The 18,613-nt window shown below is 39.0% G+C and overlaps 1 protein-coding gene across 1 annotated transcript in view; it reads right to left on the bottom strand.

Annotated features, from left to right (window-relative positions):
• The window catches only part of LOC121955302 (neurexin-3b), a 405,202-nt gene that overhangs the window by 217,865 nt on the left and 168,724 nt on the right, over window positions 1–18,613 (bottom strand). Inside the window, exons 14-18 of the mRNA XM_042503183.1 lie at window positions 17,999–18,111; window positions 16,411–16,679; window positions 14,829–15,019; window positions 9,309–9,482; window positions 5,473–5,592 (exon numbers count right to left, since the gene is read on the bottom strand). Of these exons, the coding sequence (XP_042359117.1) occupies window positions 5,473–5,592; window positions 9,309–9,482; window positions 14,829–15,019; window positions 16,411–16,679; window positions 17,999–18,111 (867 nt within the window). The remainder of the gene's footprint in view (window positions 1–5,472; window positions 5,593–9,308; window positions 9,483–14,828; window positions 15,020–16,410; window positions 16,680–17,998; window positions 18,112–18,613) is intronic.

Genomic DNA, 18,613 nt, shown 5'->3' on the forward strand with positions numbered 1-18,613 from the left:
CAAACGTTGTAAATGTCGCCGTTCTCTTACTTACATAGTTCTTTATGTTGGCATAGAAACAGCCATTAGATGACAGTAGAGCTCAAAGTAAAAGGTTTCAGACAACAACAGACAAGGCGACAGTATATAATGTACCTTTTCAAAAAGGAAGCATTGTAGATGGTGGAGGTCTGTGGGGAAGATATACACACATCCTGACATGTGGACTACATATTATTAAATATTATTATATATTACCCTTCTGTTCCATTCCACCATTACTTGAATTTCTTAGTCATCTCCTAAAGTTGTATCTTGTTTTAACTACACTTCACTGCCTCCAGGATCTGTGATGGTACTGTCCAGTTTCCTCAGAATCTGTAAGCTCTCAGAAAACGTGCACAAATATGGATGAAATGAATGCAAAGTTTGGACAGAAAGCTCTGTCCATCCCAGTCTCTGTATGCTACATTGAACATAAATGAGCCATAAGACCTCCTTTATTTCATGGCCTATCTTTAATGAAAATGTTAATTTGCTGCAAGACCACGTTGTTAATACAAGTGTGTGTCTTCCTCATTCACAGCCACCACTGAAATCTAACTCTACAAATACTGTAATACTACTCATATAAATGCAGCCTCATCTTTATCTGCAATTGTGCAGAAATACCAAGTTTAAACAGAATATTAAAAAAAATGTAATCTAATATATTTTGCCTCCAGTGTCTGAAAAAGTTGTCCATGCATTACAATCTAAAGTTGCCACCTCTACATCTGCATCCAGCTGAAACCAAGCCAAGCTCCATCATTCCTGAGGTCTGCTTCATCGCCAACTAACCCGCGCTCAACACCTGTTGGCCAGTCCCAGCCAGCTCGGGCCACTTAGTCCCATTTACAGAGACAACAGGTTGAATTATTCAATGCTCCAATGAATACTCCTTCAGTATTCATGAGCAGGCCTATAGATACCAGCATTGTGTGTGTGTGTGTCTGTTCTCATTTGCGTGTTTATTCTAAAACCTTCACTCAGCACTGACGTCATGTCAAAGTGAATAGCGCCATTGTATAGCTACCTTTTTTCCCTCCCTGTCTGGGTTTAATACTGTGGAGCAGCCGCATCAGTCAATAGAGGAAAAATGCTGTTATTATTGTTGATTTTCAACTGAGTAGAACACTGTGGGCCAGAGGAAATGCAGCTTCTTCCTCAACCCTGCACATCTTTTGTCCTTTTCCTTTTCTCTCCTCCTAAGCACGCCAACAAAGAAATGACTACGAGGCGAATGCCATGATTATTTTCTTTTAAATAGTGAAGGAAGCAATGCCGCTGCTGTGTCATTTATGTAAGCAGTTAGCCAGATATGGTTACAGCCCTGCGAGCGCGCCTTGAGAAGTGAATTAAGGACACTGGGCTGAGCCAGAGCAGAGGGTTGCTTGGGATCAATACAATGGCAGAGAAATTCATCATTAAATCTATCTAAGCAATTACTGTTGTCAGCATGAAACTGACGAACAGCGTTCTGCTGCCTGTCTCCAGCTCCCCTCTTTCTCTCGGTTTGTTTACCATGTTCCTGACTGTGGAACAATGCAGCGACCTTTGCAGAGATAATTCTATTACGTAAGTTGAGTAATTGCTCTGGATGTGGAAGAGGAGTGTCCGCCGCTCTTCTTGCTTGGCCCACAGCTCCTGTGTCCTTGGATTTAAATGAAAATATGCGGTATTCATAGAACCTGACAGGGAGAGGTCCCGCTCAGAAAACAGAGGGGAGAGGAGGGGAGAGAAAAGACGGAGAGAAAAAAAGGGGGGATGGATATGAGACGACAGGGAGATGGAGATGAGCATGACAAAAGCAGTGAGCCAGAACCAAGCAGGATGAAAATGCTATAAAAAGAGTTCATCCCTCCACCCCCGCCACAGCCCTTTTTTTTAAGCAGAGCCGGGCACAACATGTACCTCCAGACTGTCCAAGAGGCTCTGAAAAAGGCCTGTATGGTGCAAAGAGCCCTGCAAATTTCCTTTGTGTCTTGTTCCCATAAGTAAAGGTGCACGGTGACAGAGCGTGGGCTGCAGGGGTACACAAGAATAAATGGAAGGAGTGTAGATAGTTCTTGCCTGCTGAGGTTTTATTTCTCTCCTCGCCACCTAGAGCCCTGTTGGCTACAATGGAGATGCATGGGGAGGGCACGGAGGCTCGACGCTAACAATCGGCGCAGATGAAACTGCAAGAGGCTCCACTGGCAGAAATGTTCACTTCACTTTGTTCAAGTTTCTTCATTTGGACAATGGGTAGAGACGGAGTCAGAGAAGCAGACAATTACTGATATTTGCTGCCAGCTATCAGAGAGGGAGAGAGGAATGAAGGGAGAAGCTCCACTCCCACATTGTTAATTAAAAACTCTTTCTCAGCACTGTGCTCACTGAATAAAAGGCAGTCGTACAAAAACACACATGCGAATACAAGGCGGGGACCGTGTTCACCGTTTTCATTTTTATCAAGCTGCTTTCATCGGACAATAAAACTGTTGGCAATATGATTGCATTGTGCTGCATTAGATTTCTTACATTGTTTAGGAGATCGCACAATATTCTCTCTATGATCCATAACTATAGAAATTGGATGGGCTGTGTGTTTGTACTGCGGGATAGATAAAGAGAGAGAGAGAAGTACAAGAGGCAAAGCAGTGGAGGAAAATAACCGGAAAGCTGATTTCATGCTCGGGGGATTGCATCTCATTTTCTCCCAGCGCGGAGGGACAGTGTGCGGTCCTGCTTATGCATTTACTGCCACCTGGTGGCGTGTTACTGCACCACTGAGCTTGCAGGTTGTCATCAGAGTCAACATCAGAAGATTGGGTCAATCCGAGAGAAGTAAACTAGACCTCTTATCTCGGGCAGACGGTGTCGTGGACTTGTGTGTGCACTTTCTGAAATGTAAACTCCAGTGAAGCAAACTGGCTGTTTGTCTGACTTTACCTCTTTATCCTTTTGGCTTCTCCACTGTGTTTATTCTCTTATTTCTGGCACAGGAAATGAAAAGAAACAGCTTGAAAGAAAAAGAAAATCAACTACAAAATTCCCATTTAGGGCAATGCCGCTCTGTTAAGGATGCTATTATACGCTTGGACAGTCCAGTCAATATTAGTCAACATCTTTCTCCAAAAACAGCAACAGGAGACTTAAACCTGCACTGTCAAGGGATGTTAAATAAGTTACTATCTGAGCCCTGGTGTTAAAAGGAGAAATATGTCTGTGGTGATATGAAATCAATGAAAGCTCCCTGTATGTCATCCCAGGCAGCACCAGGAGGTAAATTAATGAGGGCTTCTCATCACTAATTAACACATAAATACACATCACCAAGTGAGAGTTGGAGTCGATTACTTGCCCTGCATGGACACAATTACGTCAGATGATCTTGCACAGTCAGAGGAGAAAAAGAGGAGAGTGAGAAGGTGAAGTGAAAAAAGAAAAAAAGAGAAAGAAAATTGGGATTTGAGAGAGATGAAGTCATACACAGCGGCCGGGTCTAACATCAGAAAGGTCTGGATGATTAGGGGATGCCAGCGCTCACAGAGAGCAGCTCTCCTAACAGCCTCCACCACCTCATTAGTCTGGCCCAGCAGCAGTATGCCCCGACTATTAGCCGCTAAATGAAAGACCGCCAACCGTGATTACTGAGGGGAAGTCCCCTGTCGTCATGGGGATAAGAGATCCCTACACACACACACAGACATGCACGCACATACACAAACTCACACTTCGACTTCTATGATAGCTATTTGAAGGGCATTTATGAAAAGGCGATTGAGGCAGAAGTGGATATTTTACACATCATCAGTCACAGCCGTTCACTCCGCAGCCAAAAACGTGAAAACTCCGGACATCAAGCATTTGTTACGACAAATTGCCTGCATTGCAGCAAAAAAAAAAAAACACCCTCAACAATTGCCAGCATCTCTCTGTTGCTTCATTTAAAGATCACATGAAGCTCTCAGCTCCACTTTCATGCAGCAAATGTGACAAAGGCTTAATAAGCACGAGTGAAACAGCCTCAGAGTCCTTGAGTCAAGGATATGGTACTTGTGTGTATATATGTGTGTGTGTTTGTAGCTTTTATTAGTGTGAAATGACCGTGTGTTATCATAATAATGTGTGTTTTTATGCACTTCTATACACAGGATTTGGTTATGTGATAAATGTGAAATATGGCTGTTGTGTACAGTTGTGTGTGCATGGTGTTGACTGAATACATGTATGTTTAAGGACCTCTCCTACGATTATTGTTGCATGTCCAGAGAGTCAGGGACATGCAAGAGACCAAATTGGTGCAGCAGCAGCTGAGATATCCTGACTTTTACGTCCTCATATAGGTGAAGGTGAAAAAAAAGAATGCTATACTTCTCATAAGGCAACTTGACTTTTGTAAGACTGTTAAATGCTAATGTCGTTCATGCTCTATTACAAAAGAGACTTTCTGCTGACAGAAAAAATGTTGGCATTATACATTTCTGCAAACTAAAGACATGTTCCATTTTTATGTTATTATGGAGCAGATATGTTCAAAACTATGTTTTTTACAACACTGTGGTTTAAGCACAAAGAACACTTGGTTATGAGTATTAAAAAGATCATGTTTTGGGTTCAAATGCATGGTTTCAGGAGCAATCTGTTCTGAAAAAAAGCAATGTTTTGGTTAAAACAACTGCTTTTCATGGCACCATCACGGGTTGTGATGGGTTGCTATAAAATATCCATGTCTGGTGCCTAAAAAACAGATGGAAAAACAGGGACAGGTCACTACAAAACACTCAATTTGGTCCCTAAAAAGCCAGTCGAAAACAGAGATGGGTTGCTAAAACACAACACTGCTTGAAGTCTTAACAGCTGCTGAAATAAAGCAACACATTTTTTTCAAAACAGCCACATTTGGGGCATGAGCTGATGATAAATACTACAAAAACTCGCTACAAAACACCCATGTGTGGTGCCTAAACAGCTGCTGCAAAAACAGCAACAGGTCAATGCAGAACATAACATTTTGTGGCTAAAAAACAACTGGAAAACAGTGACAAGTTGCTACAAAACACTGATATTTCGAGCCTAAAAAGCCCCTGGCAAAAACAATGGGTTGCAATGAAACACCCACATTTCATGCCTTCAAATCTGCTGGAAAACCAGTGCCAAGTTGTTGAAAAACAACCAAGCTACTGAAACCACAACAAAGACTGGTTTTGTTGTTTACTGGTCTCTAACAGTGGTCTCCAGTGGAAACAGGCAAATGCCATCTATTCGTGGTTTGCATAAATATACAATGCCAACATTTTCGTTGGCCAACTGGTCTGCTATTCAGAGCCATGAGATGCATTGTTAAAGTTTTTCCCATGGTGTTAGTACTTCTTGTGCTTTGACTTTGACATGTAAAAATCACTGGAGTGCTCCTTCAACACACATGCAGAGCGAGAAAAGGTAAATCTTAAGCCTAGTGGTACTCACGATCGTTGCAGTGAGTCCCGGAGTAAGACGTCATAGAACAGTCACAAGTGAAGTTCTCCCACTGCTGGATACACACACCCATGTTGGCACACGAGTCCTCCTGGCAGGTTGTACTTGGGCCTGAGAAAGAGGCGGGAGGGAGAAAAGAAAGAAAAAAAGAGATACCACAGGAGCACAGTCAAACAACAATAAGAGCTACTGCTGAGCCTAAACAATGCAGGACCCATGCAGAAGAAATGCACTCTAGAGAGAGATAGATATACTACAGCATGTGGGCCTAGAAGAAAGAACAAGGAGCAAACAGTGCCACCACAGGAAGCCTGACCTGGAGTACAACACGCTTAAAAAACAGTCTGGGGAATCCTGTTTCATGCTGGGTGAAGCAGCAACCATAGTGGCAAGCCGAAGCAGAGGCGCCACAGGATCAGCAGCACGCTTCTCAAGCAGCAGGAGCATCAGCATTTCCTCTGAGCTAATTGCTGTAAAAACTGCTGTACAGGATGCTACGCTGGTTTGGTTGTAATCTGCGTTTACGGCATGCAATTGTACCACGAGTGGGCTGATGTGATGACACTGTCCCTTCATTTCCTTCTTTTTGGAGAGTGTGTGCAGGTGGACGAGCATGCGATTCTTATCATTCCAACGAGTAATTATTTACAAAGAAAAGTTTTATCAGAGTAAAACTTAGAAACGCTGCATTCCCTCCGTGAACAAGCAAGACAAGACATGAAAAAATAACCTTTTAATGAAAGACTCATGGATAAAAACTCCGTTCAACAGTACCCATTTGAAAGAAATGGCATTAACGTGGCCCTAGCAATTTTCCTTCCTAACATCTCTTTCATTGTGAGAATACACCGTGAACACTAGACACACTAGACAGACAGGATTCATGAAGAGCAGAGGAGAAAAGAAAGAAAAAAGAGCACTTGAGAACACGTAGTGCATATCCTCGTGTATGCACTTCAGTCAGACAGGAGTTGAGGAGGGTATTCAAAGTCAAACTGGATGTGTGTTTGCTATTCGTCTACACCACACATAGCTCTCACCTTTGAATACTTATACCGAGAGGGAATGCAGATAAGGACAAGCGCACAGCATAGATAACGAGATAAACAATTCCCCTGTCGGAGTCTAGACAGACACGGGGCGGGGGGACCTTGACAGAAACCCCTCTAATAACCACATTGGAAACAAACAAAAGTAAATAAATTAAATAAACAGTCCAGAAAAAAATGGCAGACAAATGCAAGTAAACGGTGTCAATTGTCTTGCGCAAGACAATGTGAAGAAGACATTTGAAGTGAACAAGTTTGCCAGCTGAAAGTGCATTTACTGTGTAATGTACGGTGATGGTCGTCGACCAGGCGTCCTCCGCACTGTGTGCATACGTGTGCATGGCATCAATCTCATGTTTGCATGCACACGACGGTGCTCGTTTGTCAGTGTGAGGAATGAAGGATTTGGCTGCGGTTTGAGTGTTGCAGCGGGAGGTCGCTCACTCTCTGAAAAACACTCTCAGCTGGGTAAAGTAGCAAACATGATAGGTTTTTTGAAAAAGAGAGAGGGGGCACTGATAAATCAGCAGAACGCTGACGGTGTTTAGATGTGTGTTGACAGCCTCTTTCTGCTGTTGGTGCCAGCCTGTAATGTGTCACAACTGGCATTTCCATAGACAAACACGCTACTTCCACAAATTGTCTGTGACTGTTTTCAGATGCTGCTTTTAGACTTTCTGGCTGCCTTATATTTAAAGTGTACAAACATCACTTATCCTACCTCATTTGTTTAGTCTCTTTAATTAAACTGTGTACTCTCTGCAACTCTTTGCAACTATTATCACCTCACCTGGTAGTTAGCATGAAAGAAAACATCCTGCAAGACCATTTATATAACTGTAAAAGAGAACGCCCAGGAAGAGTCCTAAAACCCCAAAACTGGCTAACTTTTTGGTACTCGTGGTTCCCTGGTCTCAAAGTCAATGGGTTTTTTGAATGGGTTTTTGGTTGGATGTCTTAAATAAGGTTTGTGGTTAACATAAGTTTTAGAGACTTTTAGTTTTTGTTCGACGTCATAATATGTGTGGCTTCATTAACACTGCAGCAGTGCTACAGTATGAAAATACAGTTTTTATTTTTGTGTCATGCCCTATCTGGGCCATCCCACATGGGATTATAAGACACCATCACAATTCAAAGCATGAGTCATCTTCTGGTTTTACAGATATCAACAAAAGAAAAATAAGTTACACTAAATAAATTAGGTTAAAAAGTAATATATGACCAGTTTTCTTGCAAAACTTGAACTGTTAAAAAATACATTTTACAAATCTACAGTTTATTTTGATAAAGATCTAATTTCTCATCTCCCATGCTTTATCCAGATAATGAGCTTACAGAAATGTTTCATATGTAAATAACCACTTTAATCTTTGTGCATCATACATATATACTAAATCAATATCTGTTTTTATGTTACTAAAGAAACATTTGTCCAGTTCCAAATCAAAAGGGCAGTAATAAACAAAATTTAAGTAATTTTCTATATCAGCTAAACAACACATATGACAAATCTGCGGTTCTTTTTCTAAATTCACAATACTAATCAGACCTTAATTATTTATTTTTGTTTTCCTCTGGCTGCTCAATCAGTTGATTTGTCTATCAGTGTCTTCTCTCTCTCTCTTAACCATTTCATGAGTTTTCTTTCAGAGAGCGAGTCACCTCCACAGCACCAAGGGAACATTATTGCCATGGCGACACCCACAATGCATTGCACACAGCAGACTTTCAGGCGAGCAGGCCTCAGAGAGGCTGAGTTTAACCCTCTACCTTGCAGGTCGGCTTTGGTGAAACCAACTTTGTTAGCGCAGAAAGAAAAATAACAAACAGAACAGAGCAGAGCGGAAAACAAGAGTAAAGGTTAGTGAGGGACCAGCATTGTTAGCGTTTGTAAAACTTGTACAAAAGTTTGTCACCTTGGCAGAGGTGTTGTTGGTTTGTTAGTGCGGGTTGAGCTCTTAAAAAAGGTCCTACAGAGCGGCATCTTTATTGCAAAACAAGATTTTTAAGTATGTTTGTGGCTTTGAAAACCATGGCCAACTGTCCTCATCAGAAAAGTCTCAGTGCAGCATTTTATATTAATCTTCTGCTGCCCTCTAGAGGTCATATGCAGAGGCTTGCACCATACACAAGGAACATCATGTATTTGTGCACATTATGTTTTAATTGGAAAAAGTAATGATACAGAATATCTAATCTAAATGGAAACAGCCTCAAGCCTAATCTGATTGACTTGTTATTAAAATAAAGACAATAAAGAGACAAAAAATTAATTATTGTGTCTCCACAAATGCCACAACACCAGCAGCATATTTGTATTCTAAAAAAGAAAGATAGTTAGTGTAAAATTGAGGTTTAGGGAACTGAAGAGGAGAAAATAAAGAAGATAGGTGAGTGCTTGAAAGCAAGAAGAAACTTGCAATGTGAGGAATTTTAAACAAATTCACATTTTCTTAATATCCTACAACTTTTAGTTTCATTTTCTACCATAATCTGGGTAAACAGGGTTTCTAAATGTGTTATTCAGCTTTTACTACCTCCAGTTATCTTAAAATATACTGATGCAACATAAAAAGTTAACAAGCCAAGAAATTGAAAAGACAAATCTGAAGTTTTTTTCCCCATGATGTGACAAATGCCTGGCAAAGGAAAAGAAAATAGGTAGGATTAACGATGCCAGCGCATGGCTTTAAGGGCTACTGAAGAGGCTTCTAATTAGACTGATAAATCTCACACGGCAGGTCATGATTCTTCTACGCTACAGGCCATCTGTACCTTCACAGCCTCGCTCAATCTGCCCGCTGCGGAAAAGGGCGTCGTTGATGAGATCTGGCAGGCGGCCGTTGAGATCAACTGAGGCCAAGCAGCCCTGGAAGCCTTCCCGTGAAACCACCAGTTTAGGGAGGTTCTGGTACATGTTGGGTCCCAGACCTCCAACAAACAGGTCACCTGAAGGGAGAGAACATGTGTGTATGCGTATGTCAGCGGGTTTAACTTTAATAAACTTACTTAAGAGACAGAGACAAACAGACAGAGAGAGAGAGATGATTAAAAGTTTTTTTAAAATAGAAAAAAAAAGTCCATGTTGCTAAATTTCAAGTACTTTTCTTATTACTTGTGACTTCTAACTTCTTCCCGTGTTTTTGAAAGAAAGTGAATTTGCTCAAGTTTCAAAGTGTTACAGAATAAATTATAAAACATAAGAATATCTCTCAAAATTAAAAACCAGTCCCCTTGCTCTGAAGGACAAGTTGGATGACTTTAAACAGATCTTGGCTCCCTTCAGTGCCTTTTTGGAAGAATTCCACACCATACAGACATCCCCAGAGGGATTGGACTAAAGTCGCATAATTATTTCTTACTTAATCCAACCACCCTACACCGCCCCACCCCCCTTTTTCCCTCACTTCTATTCATTAATGCAAAAAAGACAGTATTTTACTGTAAATTTTATACAGATTTAATACTTTCTTAAAGTATTAAAGTAAAGTATAAAGTATTTCCTAAGGAAGCTGACTCAGTATAAAACCCAGTGTAGTGTGTTTAGTGTACGTTCAGTGGTAAAACCGAGTCAAACTGTGAGGGTGCGACACAAAAGCTGAAGTGATGGCGGCAAAACTTGATACTGACCTAGGCCTATAAGAAAATTAACTGAAAATTAGCACCAAAAAAAAGTTTTTTCAAAAAACCTCAAAATTATGATATATGGAGATTATTCCTTGGTGTAACACAATTATAATTGTAATAATTATAAGACTAGTTTTTATTCTTCCCTTCTTTTGAATAATTTTCATTCAATTTTCATCATTCTCTCTCAACTATTTTTCGAGTCATTTTGCTGTCATTTTTTACTAATTCATGCCAAGTTTGCTCAAGTTTTAAAGGTTTAACTGCTTGTGAGAGGTTTCTGATCACAGCACAAGAAAACTGATTATCCAGGTTTCAGAGGGTTAAATCAATGAGAAAACAATGACTTAACAATGTTTTTGTTTGGGTTTGTTTTGTTTTTTTTTTTGGAGGGCGGGGGGTTCGACACTGCATGTTACTGTGATTTTAATAATGTATTGTACAGCAATAGTGTATCAATACACGCCTTTTATGGCATTATATATCCATTATCCATGTTAAATGGCCGACTTAATGGCGTAGGCCGTTAAAAACTGAAAATGAACATGTTTGGGCATTATTCCGTTCAAAACACGGTAGAAATTAAAATGACGAATATTCAGTTATATTACTATGCTTTTTGTAATCAAAATTATGAAGTTTTTCACAAGTCATAACTCGGGTTCTCTGGTAACACCAGAGGGTTTGACTAATACCTGGAACAATCACTATCGCCCCATAAGGTTCTAATGCAATGGAAACGTAATTCACCACTCCAGTAAATAGGACGAACCTTGGATACGTCGTAGCAACGGTAGAACTTTCTCGACCGCTCGGCTCGTTTAGCTAGTAGCCAGATAGCTAACGTTAAGCTAGCACGATTCAAAGTCAATAACACTGCGTACAGGGGACAAACAGTAAATACAAAATCACGCTACGTTTGAGGACAAGTCAAGCTAGTCACCCAGCAGCGTCATTGTCGCCAAATAAATATAAACAATTTGACGAACAAACGAAACGCCATCTGTCGCGTAAGTTCGTAAGTGTCGTACCTGCAGCGGGTTTCAGTCTGTGGTGCTCCCGAGGATGAAGGACGACACTCGGTGTTGTAAATACATTTTTAACAGTAAATAAACCGGATTAAACATATTTTAACGGCGTCTTTTACTAGTTTTATACAGAGCCTGACCTGTTTATTTTGTAGCCGGCAGACATTTTTACCGGAAGTACTTACTGTGTGCTTTAACGTTTTGTTTTGTTTTTTAAACGGACATCCTGCAGCCAATCAGAATCGAGTATTCAGCCAGAAAAATAAATAAATAAATAAATAAATAAGTAAGTAAGTAAGTAAGTAAATAAATAAGTAAATAATTTGGTAACTGACTAGACTAAAAAAAATATTAAATTTGTATTTATTTATTTAACCTTTATTTAATGAGAATGAGTCCTATTTGAGATTCAGAACCTCTTTTCCATGGGAGTCCTGGCCAAGATAGCAGCATAAAAATGCATATAAAAGAACAAGTATATATATATATATATAATTTTTCAGTCCACAAGATACAGTACTGTGCAAAAGTCTTGGGCCACCTTATACCTTGTTATTGTAGCAAGGTTATAATGATCAAACATCTTTATTTCTCAGCAGTCTCTTTACTAATGCTGCCTTCATGTGCTCCTCAGAAATATCACATTTACTGTACTAACGACTTACGAGCACGTGATGTCGTATTTACGAGTGAGAAATTGAGATGAAAGCATGGAAACAGTGCCTGACTGACAGTAAAAAAATGTATATTTCATTATTTGGTTCCTAATGACTATCATTTACTTTGAGTGGCTGCGCATTTTGGTATATACTGTACTATAAACTGTAGCTTTTACCTATAAAGCATGCCAGGCGAGTATACTAATTTTGTTAACAACATAATTTTATAACACAAGTTGCCAACTTGATGTCATGAATGCATAAACATGGCGGGAAAAGTCAATGTTTGGGCAATGGTAAGAAACTTTTTTATTAATTAACATGTTACAAATCAATTTTTGATCACATGTAAAGTGTAATATGGTATGGCTTTGGGGACCCTTGAACAAAGCCAAAATATTGCAATATATGTTATTACAATAGTCAGACTATCTCAAAATGTTTAAAATTTCAAAAATATTGTGCTGTGGCTTCAGTATCATGATTATATTGTATTGTACCTAAAAAACAATAATTTTCAATTGAGCATAAATTGTAGGTTCTGATGGAAATGTTTGGTTTTGATGCTTATGTGACACATTTTGAGCGGGCGATGTCATTTTGCAAACACTGTGCTGTTTGTGTTTGGGGGCTGTGTGTGAGCTGTTTTTTGTTTTGGGTTGTTTTTTTTTTGTTTTTTTTTGTTTTGTTTTGTTTTGGGGGTTTTTTTTTCAAAAAAAGGTAAGTGTGAATGGAAAAATTTGCCGAAGCAATCCAGAGAAAACTGTAACAATATTATGTTTTTTTTACTTGGGGTAGATTCTGGATGTGCAGAATTAATCCTGAATCTCTTGCTGCTAAAATCCAACACAATCCAGCGATCCCTGAGGACCTTGTTCACAAAGCTCCAGCTGAGAAATAGTCCGCCACATTATCCTCCGTAAAACAACAAAGCCGATGTGTTTCGTGTGACTTAATTACTGTCATTGATCATCCCTGAGCTCATGTTGGTATTCAGTTTGTGTTGACCGCAGCAGAGTCTTTGCATCTGTATGAAACCATCTGAGGTATTGTCTGTTGTCTGAACGCAGAACAACTCAGTCTGTTATGAAAAAATCATACGAGGAGGTTAAATCTGCTGCATTCAGACGCCTTTCACAACAATTCAACACTTCAAAGCAAATTAACAAAAGTGTTTTGATTTCTTCCAAAAACATGAGGAAAAAAGGCAATGAGCAACTTTGTAAGAAATGTTCCAGAAGCAGAAAAAAAAGAAATAACCTAGGAAAAACTATATTATAATTATCATAATTAAATATTTAAAATTATGTTACAGAAATGTTATACATTTTAAGTACCTTTTTTTTAAATCAAGTTTTTTTTTTACTTTTGTTGGGGGAGGGGTTGCTAATTTTCAGGTAGTTTTCTTGTACTTTACATCAGTTTCTTGCGAACTTTGTGTTCTTTTGTTTTCAAGTTGCTCGTGCTTTCTTCCCATGTTTTTCGAAGAAGTAAAGCCATTTTGTTCAGGTTTCAAAGGGTTAATTTCTTTTATATTTTGCAGGTGAAGGCCAGAGGGCCCCTGACACTCTGCACACCTGGGCCTGTGTCCTGTGGGCCCGTTCAGTTATCTGTCCATGTCTGTTGTCTTCTTATGGAAGCATTGTGACTAGAGACGAAACACACAGAAATAATTTACCCTCCTCAGTTCTCCATTTGCTTCATTTTGTGGCACACTGCAGCGCTGTGCCAGGTTGAGTAAGCGTGCAGTGAAAGTTGAGCGCACACTGAGTCGCGAGAGACAATATGAGCGAGTGTGCGGCGGAGAGCCAGCGCTCAGAGCGAGAGTTTGTGAGCGGGCGTGTGAGTGAAACTGATGAGAGGAGTTATTATTGCATGTTAAGATGGATAACAGCAACCATGAAAATTAATTTACTGAGCACAGAGTGGATTTTGGTTTATTAACACAGAATAATTTTGACTTGCGTATAAGTCCTCTTCAAAATATAATTTGTGTGCTTCAAAATATTTTTATGGGCTCCAAATCTCCTAGTGATCGCTCAGGAATGAGGCACAAAAATAAAGCTGCAGTGTGGAGACGTTGGGTTTGTGTGACATTTTTCAGGCTCTTACAAGCTGTTTGCATGTTTTTCTTTGAAAAGTAATGCACTCAAATTCATATTTACCCCGCGTATGTACTTCGAAGGCTTTGATCACATGACCAATGCACTGACAGGAGGAAACAAGGAAACAGTTACAAGTGGTTTTGTAAGGAGGCAGGTTTGGGATGGTGGATGGGTCATAAATATACAGACTTTCTCCTGGAGACGCATGTTGTGAACTATGCGAACTCTGAGTCATTTTAATGTACATCCTCACAATGTTTCTTTCCCAAAACCTAACTACAGTGACTTTTTTTTTTATAAAAGAGGAAATGGCCCAAAAAATAGCAGGATATAAGTAAAAATTACCAGAAAATAAGTTTTTAAAAAAAGGCAAACAAGACTTGGAAAAAGTGCTTAAAAACTATAATAAAAACTTTAATAACTCTGTGACATAATTTGAAATATGTAATCATTATAATTATAATCTTTTAAAAATGTTCCTGCGCATTTTTTTTCTAGCTTTAAAAAAATAAAAATTTCTAAATCTACTAATTTCTTGTACTGTGTAGAATATTTCTAATCAAGTTGCTCATTGCCTTTTTTCCATGTTTTTGAAAGAAATCGCACCAATTTGCTCAGGTTTCAAAAATTTAAATACTTGTGAAAGGTCACTGAAAGCAGCACAAGAAAAGTGATGTTCCACGTTTCTAAAGGTTAAAAACATAAATGTACATTAAGGATGTAACATAATTCGTGGGGCGCTGTGAAGGATACCGTATTAACTGACGTGCATGCATTTTCTTATCGTACGATGCTTTCTCTGAGAACACTTTCTATTCTGTGACCTTTATCGTGAAGAAAATCATTTAAATTTCTCCAAAAACAATGACGTATTACCTTTGAGGTCGAGGTTCTTGGCTCCGTTGACATTCTGCGTGACCGACTTTGAGTCCACCTTGAGCGTGTGCGTGTTGGACGCGTCCCTGGTGATGACCACGTTGTGCCACTGGTTGTCGTTCAGCGGGTTGTCGCTGTTCCCCTTCAGCAGACTGGGCCCGTTCCCCAGGTCGAACACGTAGTGGATGAACCTGTCAGAGGAGAGCAGCAGCACACAAACACATCAGAGTTTGTTAGTGGAGTTATTTATGTGGTTTCACTGTGTCTCCTTTTATCTTCCCAGATGATTATTCTTAACCCTTTAACGCCCTGCTCAACACCCTCTGCGTCATTACGTCTTCATGAAGAACGTGTTGAACTTAACGCAACCTGGCTGAGTTATCTCTGACATTACGGTTTAGGTTTGCTGTTTAAAAAAATCCACTAGATGTCACTGTCTTTAGATAATTTGCCTTTTCAGTTCACCTCCTACAGGAAGTTGGTGACAAAAAAAAGCAATAATAACATGAGGGCTCTGTGTGGGGGGATTTTTTTTTTTGAATGTTGTCATATTTTTGCAACATTTTATAGTTTCAGAGGCCTTACTGAACATATTTGTGTGACTTTTTACAAAAAATAATAATCTAAAAGGGATCATTTTGTATTTTATTTTTTTTAAAACATGCTGTAAAGGTTGTTTTGTCCTTTCACCCTAAAGGTAATGAAGCGAAGTTAATGTGATTAAATTTGAATATTTATATAAATAATCATCTGATCATTCATTGTTCTTAAATGATACATTTACTGTTATCCAACATGTATATGCTGAAATAATTTACTTTGTAATATGTATGATTTTTTTTTACTACAACCAAACTGCTGAATTGTCCTTTTAACGGTAATGGTGAACTAAAATAAATAAATTTTTTTAAATGAAATCAAAGACAACAAATATCACTGCTGTTGATACCATATATTAATAATGTTATGATAATGTTACTCCAATAAATATTTTAAGAATCAAATTATATCAGTATGATTTGTCACCATTTCTGAGGTGTTTTCAAACTACTGTACTGATAAATATCTTGAATAAATAATAAAGCATTATAACAGTAAATTATTTGTAATTTTGATTTTTTTTTTTCTAATTTACCATTACCATACACAGCTATCTCAACTGTTTAGTAAAGGGCATAAAAAATATTTAAAAAACTGGGGTCTGTTAAAAAATACAATAAACTAATAATAAATCGGTAGTTAGGGTCATATCTGTTAAAATTATTTTAGCCTCAAGGAAATAAATGAAATTTCAAAATATTTTCCTCACTTTTTTCTCAGTGAGGACTTCAGAGGGTAATGGAAAAGCCCTCACGTCGCTCTGACACTAATTGGAACTGGTAAAGAAAAACAATCTTCTCTGCAGCACGATGATGTTTGTGCTCTTACAGCAGAGATTTGGGATCGATAGTTGGGGTCAGCGCTGTTAAAATCATTATGCTTTCAGAAACTAACTGTACCCGCATCAGCATAAATCTATGGATAATAATAATCATCTCTGGCCCGCAGTCACAGAATAAAACCTCGTCTCTGTCCCTCTCACCCTTTGACCAGCTCCACGGCGATGAAGTCGTTCCCGTCTCCGCTGTTGAAGATGATGAAACCGTCCGGCGAGGTGGTTTTGAACTGGAAGAAGAGGTGCATTGTGGTATAGGCCTGCAGAGTGGCCAGGCCCAGGTAGCTGCCTTTGGTTTTGAAGGTCACGGGGTCGGCGATGATGAAGCGCATGCCGAAGCGGGCGTTCAGCTCGCAGAAGTCGATGTCTCCGTTCTTGCACATGTCGATGTACTGCATGCCGTTGAACTTGAGACTCTGTGGGGAGAGTCGGTGAGAGACGGTGTTCTTGTAAATAAACTGTGAGGCACAATTTAACTAAACTGAACCCAGATTCCCAACATGGTTTGCAAAGCTGCCAAATGAACGCTTAGACAGACTGATCTTGATCTGTGCCAGCTCCGGAGAAAAGTCACGCTGAACCCTTCATAATTCCTTTCTGAAGGAAAACTAGAATTACTGCAGTTTCTCTTACAGTTTACACCCATTACTGTAAAAAACATGGATGATTCAGCACAGACGATCTCTACAATCAGCACAGTTTTAAGATTAGTGTCACCAATTCAGTGTCCAAACAAATGTTTCCCCTTCTGTTCCTGAAATATGACGTTGTGTAATGGCCAGAAAACTGTTTTTGACATTATGATGTCACAGTGAGGTTGACCTTTGACTTTTTGAATATAAAATGTTAAAACATTTTATCCCTTTAGACATTTGTGTGTAATTTTATGATAATTAGTGTAACAATTCAACATGTAATGTGAGGTCAAATTACCAGTTGACCTCACATTAGGGACAGTTGAAGCTCCTGGATCCAGTTTACACGTAATGCTGTCAAAACTTTTCTTATGCCTTTGGTACTTATTTAATTCTATATATTTATTTTTTATTCTTTATTTTCTCTTCATACTTTTTCTTGGCACTGTGGGCATAGAGAGAAATGTATTTCTGATTCCTGTATGTCTAACACACGTGGCAGAATTGAAAATAAAGTTGACTTTGACAAACTCTGCGCTCTGTAATGAAAAGTGCCCTCAGCGCTGGACGTTGTTGTGTTGATGTCTGTTACCTTGACAATATTTGTCTCCTGTATTAGACAGCGATTGGCTTCTGTATTAGTGACATACCTAAGCTATCTGCCCGGCGTACATTCATTTTATTTATTTAATATTTATTTAAAAGGACACAGCATATTAATAAACATCAGAATAAAATACAAATGTAAGCATGCCAGAGGTAACAGGACTGCTAATTTACATCTGCAGAGTCTTGGCAGGTAACAGACAACAGAAATAAAGAAAAAAGAAAGAGACAAGACAAAAATACAAACAATTCCAATATAAAGCTTTGCACAGATATGAGTCAGTATAGTCAAATTCAGAAATTTAAACAGAAATGTTTATGTCCCCATTTACACAGGGGACATAAACAGAAAAAAAAAACATTTTTGGGAGGAGGGGACCTTCAAAATACAAAATACATTCTCACAAATTCATATATAAGAAACCTGCGGTTGAATATGATGATCTGCTCTTTGGCTCAAATGATAAATAAATACGACTAGTTGAACTTTGTACCTGAAGATGTCCGATAAAGGAGGAGGGAGCAGACGAGACAAAACGTCTCTCGGTCAGGATGCCCGTCTCCACGTTGTTGAACTCCAGACGGGTGTGGTCGCCGGCCATCTGACCTGAGATGGAGGAGGGGAGAGAGAGGAGAAGAAGAGGAGGGATGAAGGGGTGAAAGAGGAGGAAGGATACAACCACCTCACCAGCAACAGCTCCGTCTCACTTTGTGACATGTTGATGCAAAAAAAACAAAACAAACTGCTGACAGTCAAAGTAAAGATGAATATAAAAATCAGTAAACTGTTACTTTAACCCTTAGGGCTCGCTTTAATATTTCACACTCATATCGCTCTGTGTACAAAATGCGCTTTTCAAAACCAAGCTTTAAAAACTGTTATTCATTAATATTATTTTCTATTTTCATTGAGTTTATCTCTTATCAGTCCTAATCATAAATATTAATTGTTTTTTGTTATGGTGCCACAATGTTTTTTGATCAAAAAAACCCACAAAAAAGATTTTTTTTCAATATACTACATGCTAAGTAGTTTTTATTTTTTTGATGATGACAGTCTGGGATATGTCAATGATATGCACTAACGTTAATTGTGACAGTGCACCGAG

This window comes from Plectropomus leopardus, chromosome 16 (assembly GCF_008729295.1).
Source record: "Plectropomus leopardus isolate mb chromosome 16, YSFRI_Pleo_2.0, whole genome shotgun sequence".
Taxonomy (NCBI): Eukaryota; Metazoa; Chordata; class Actinopteri; order Perciformes; family Serranidae; genus Plectropomus; species Plectropomus leopardus.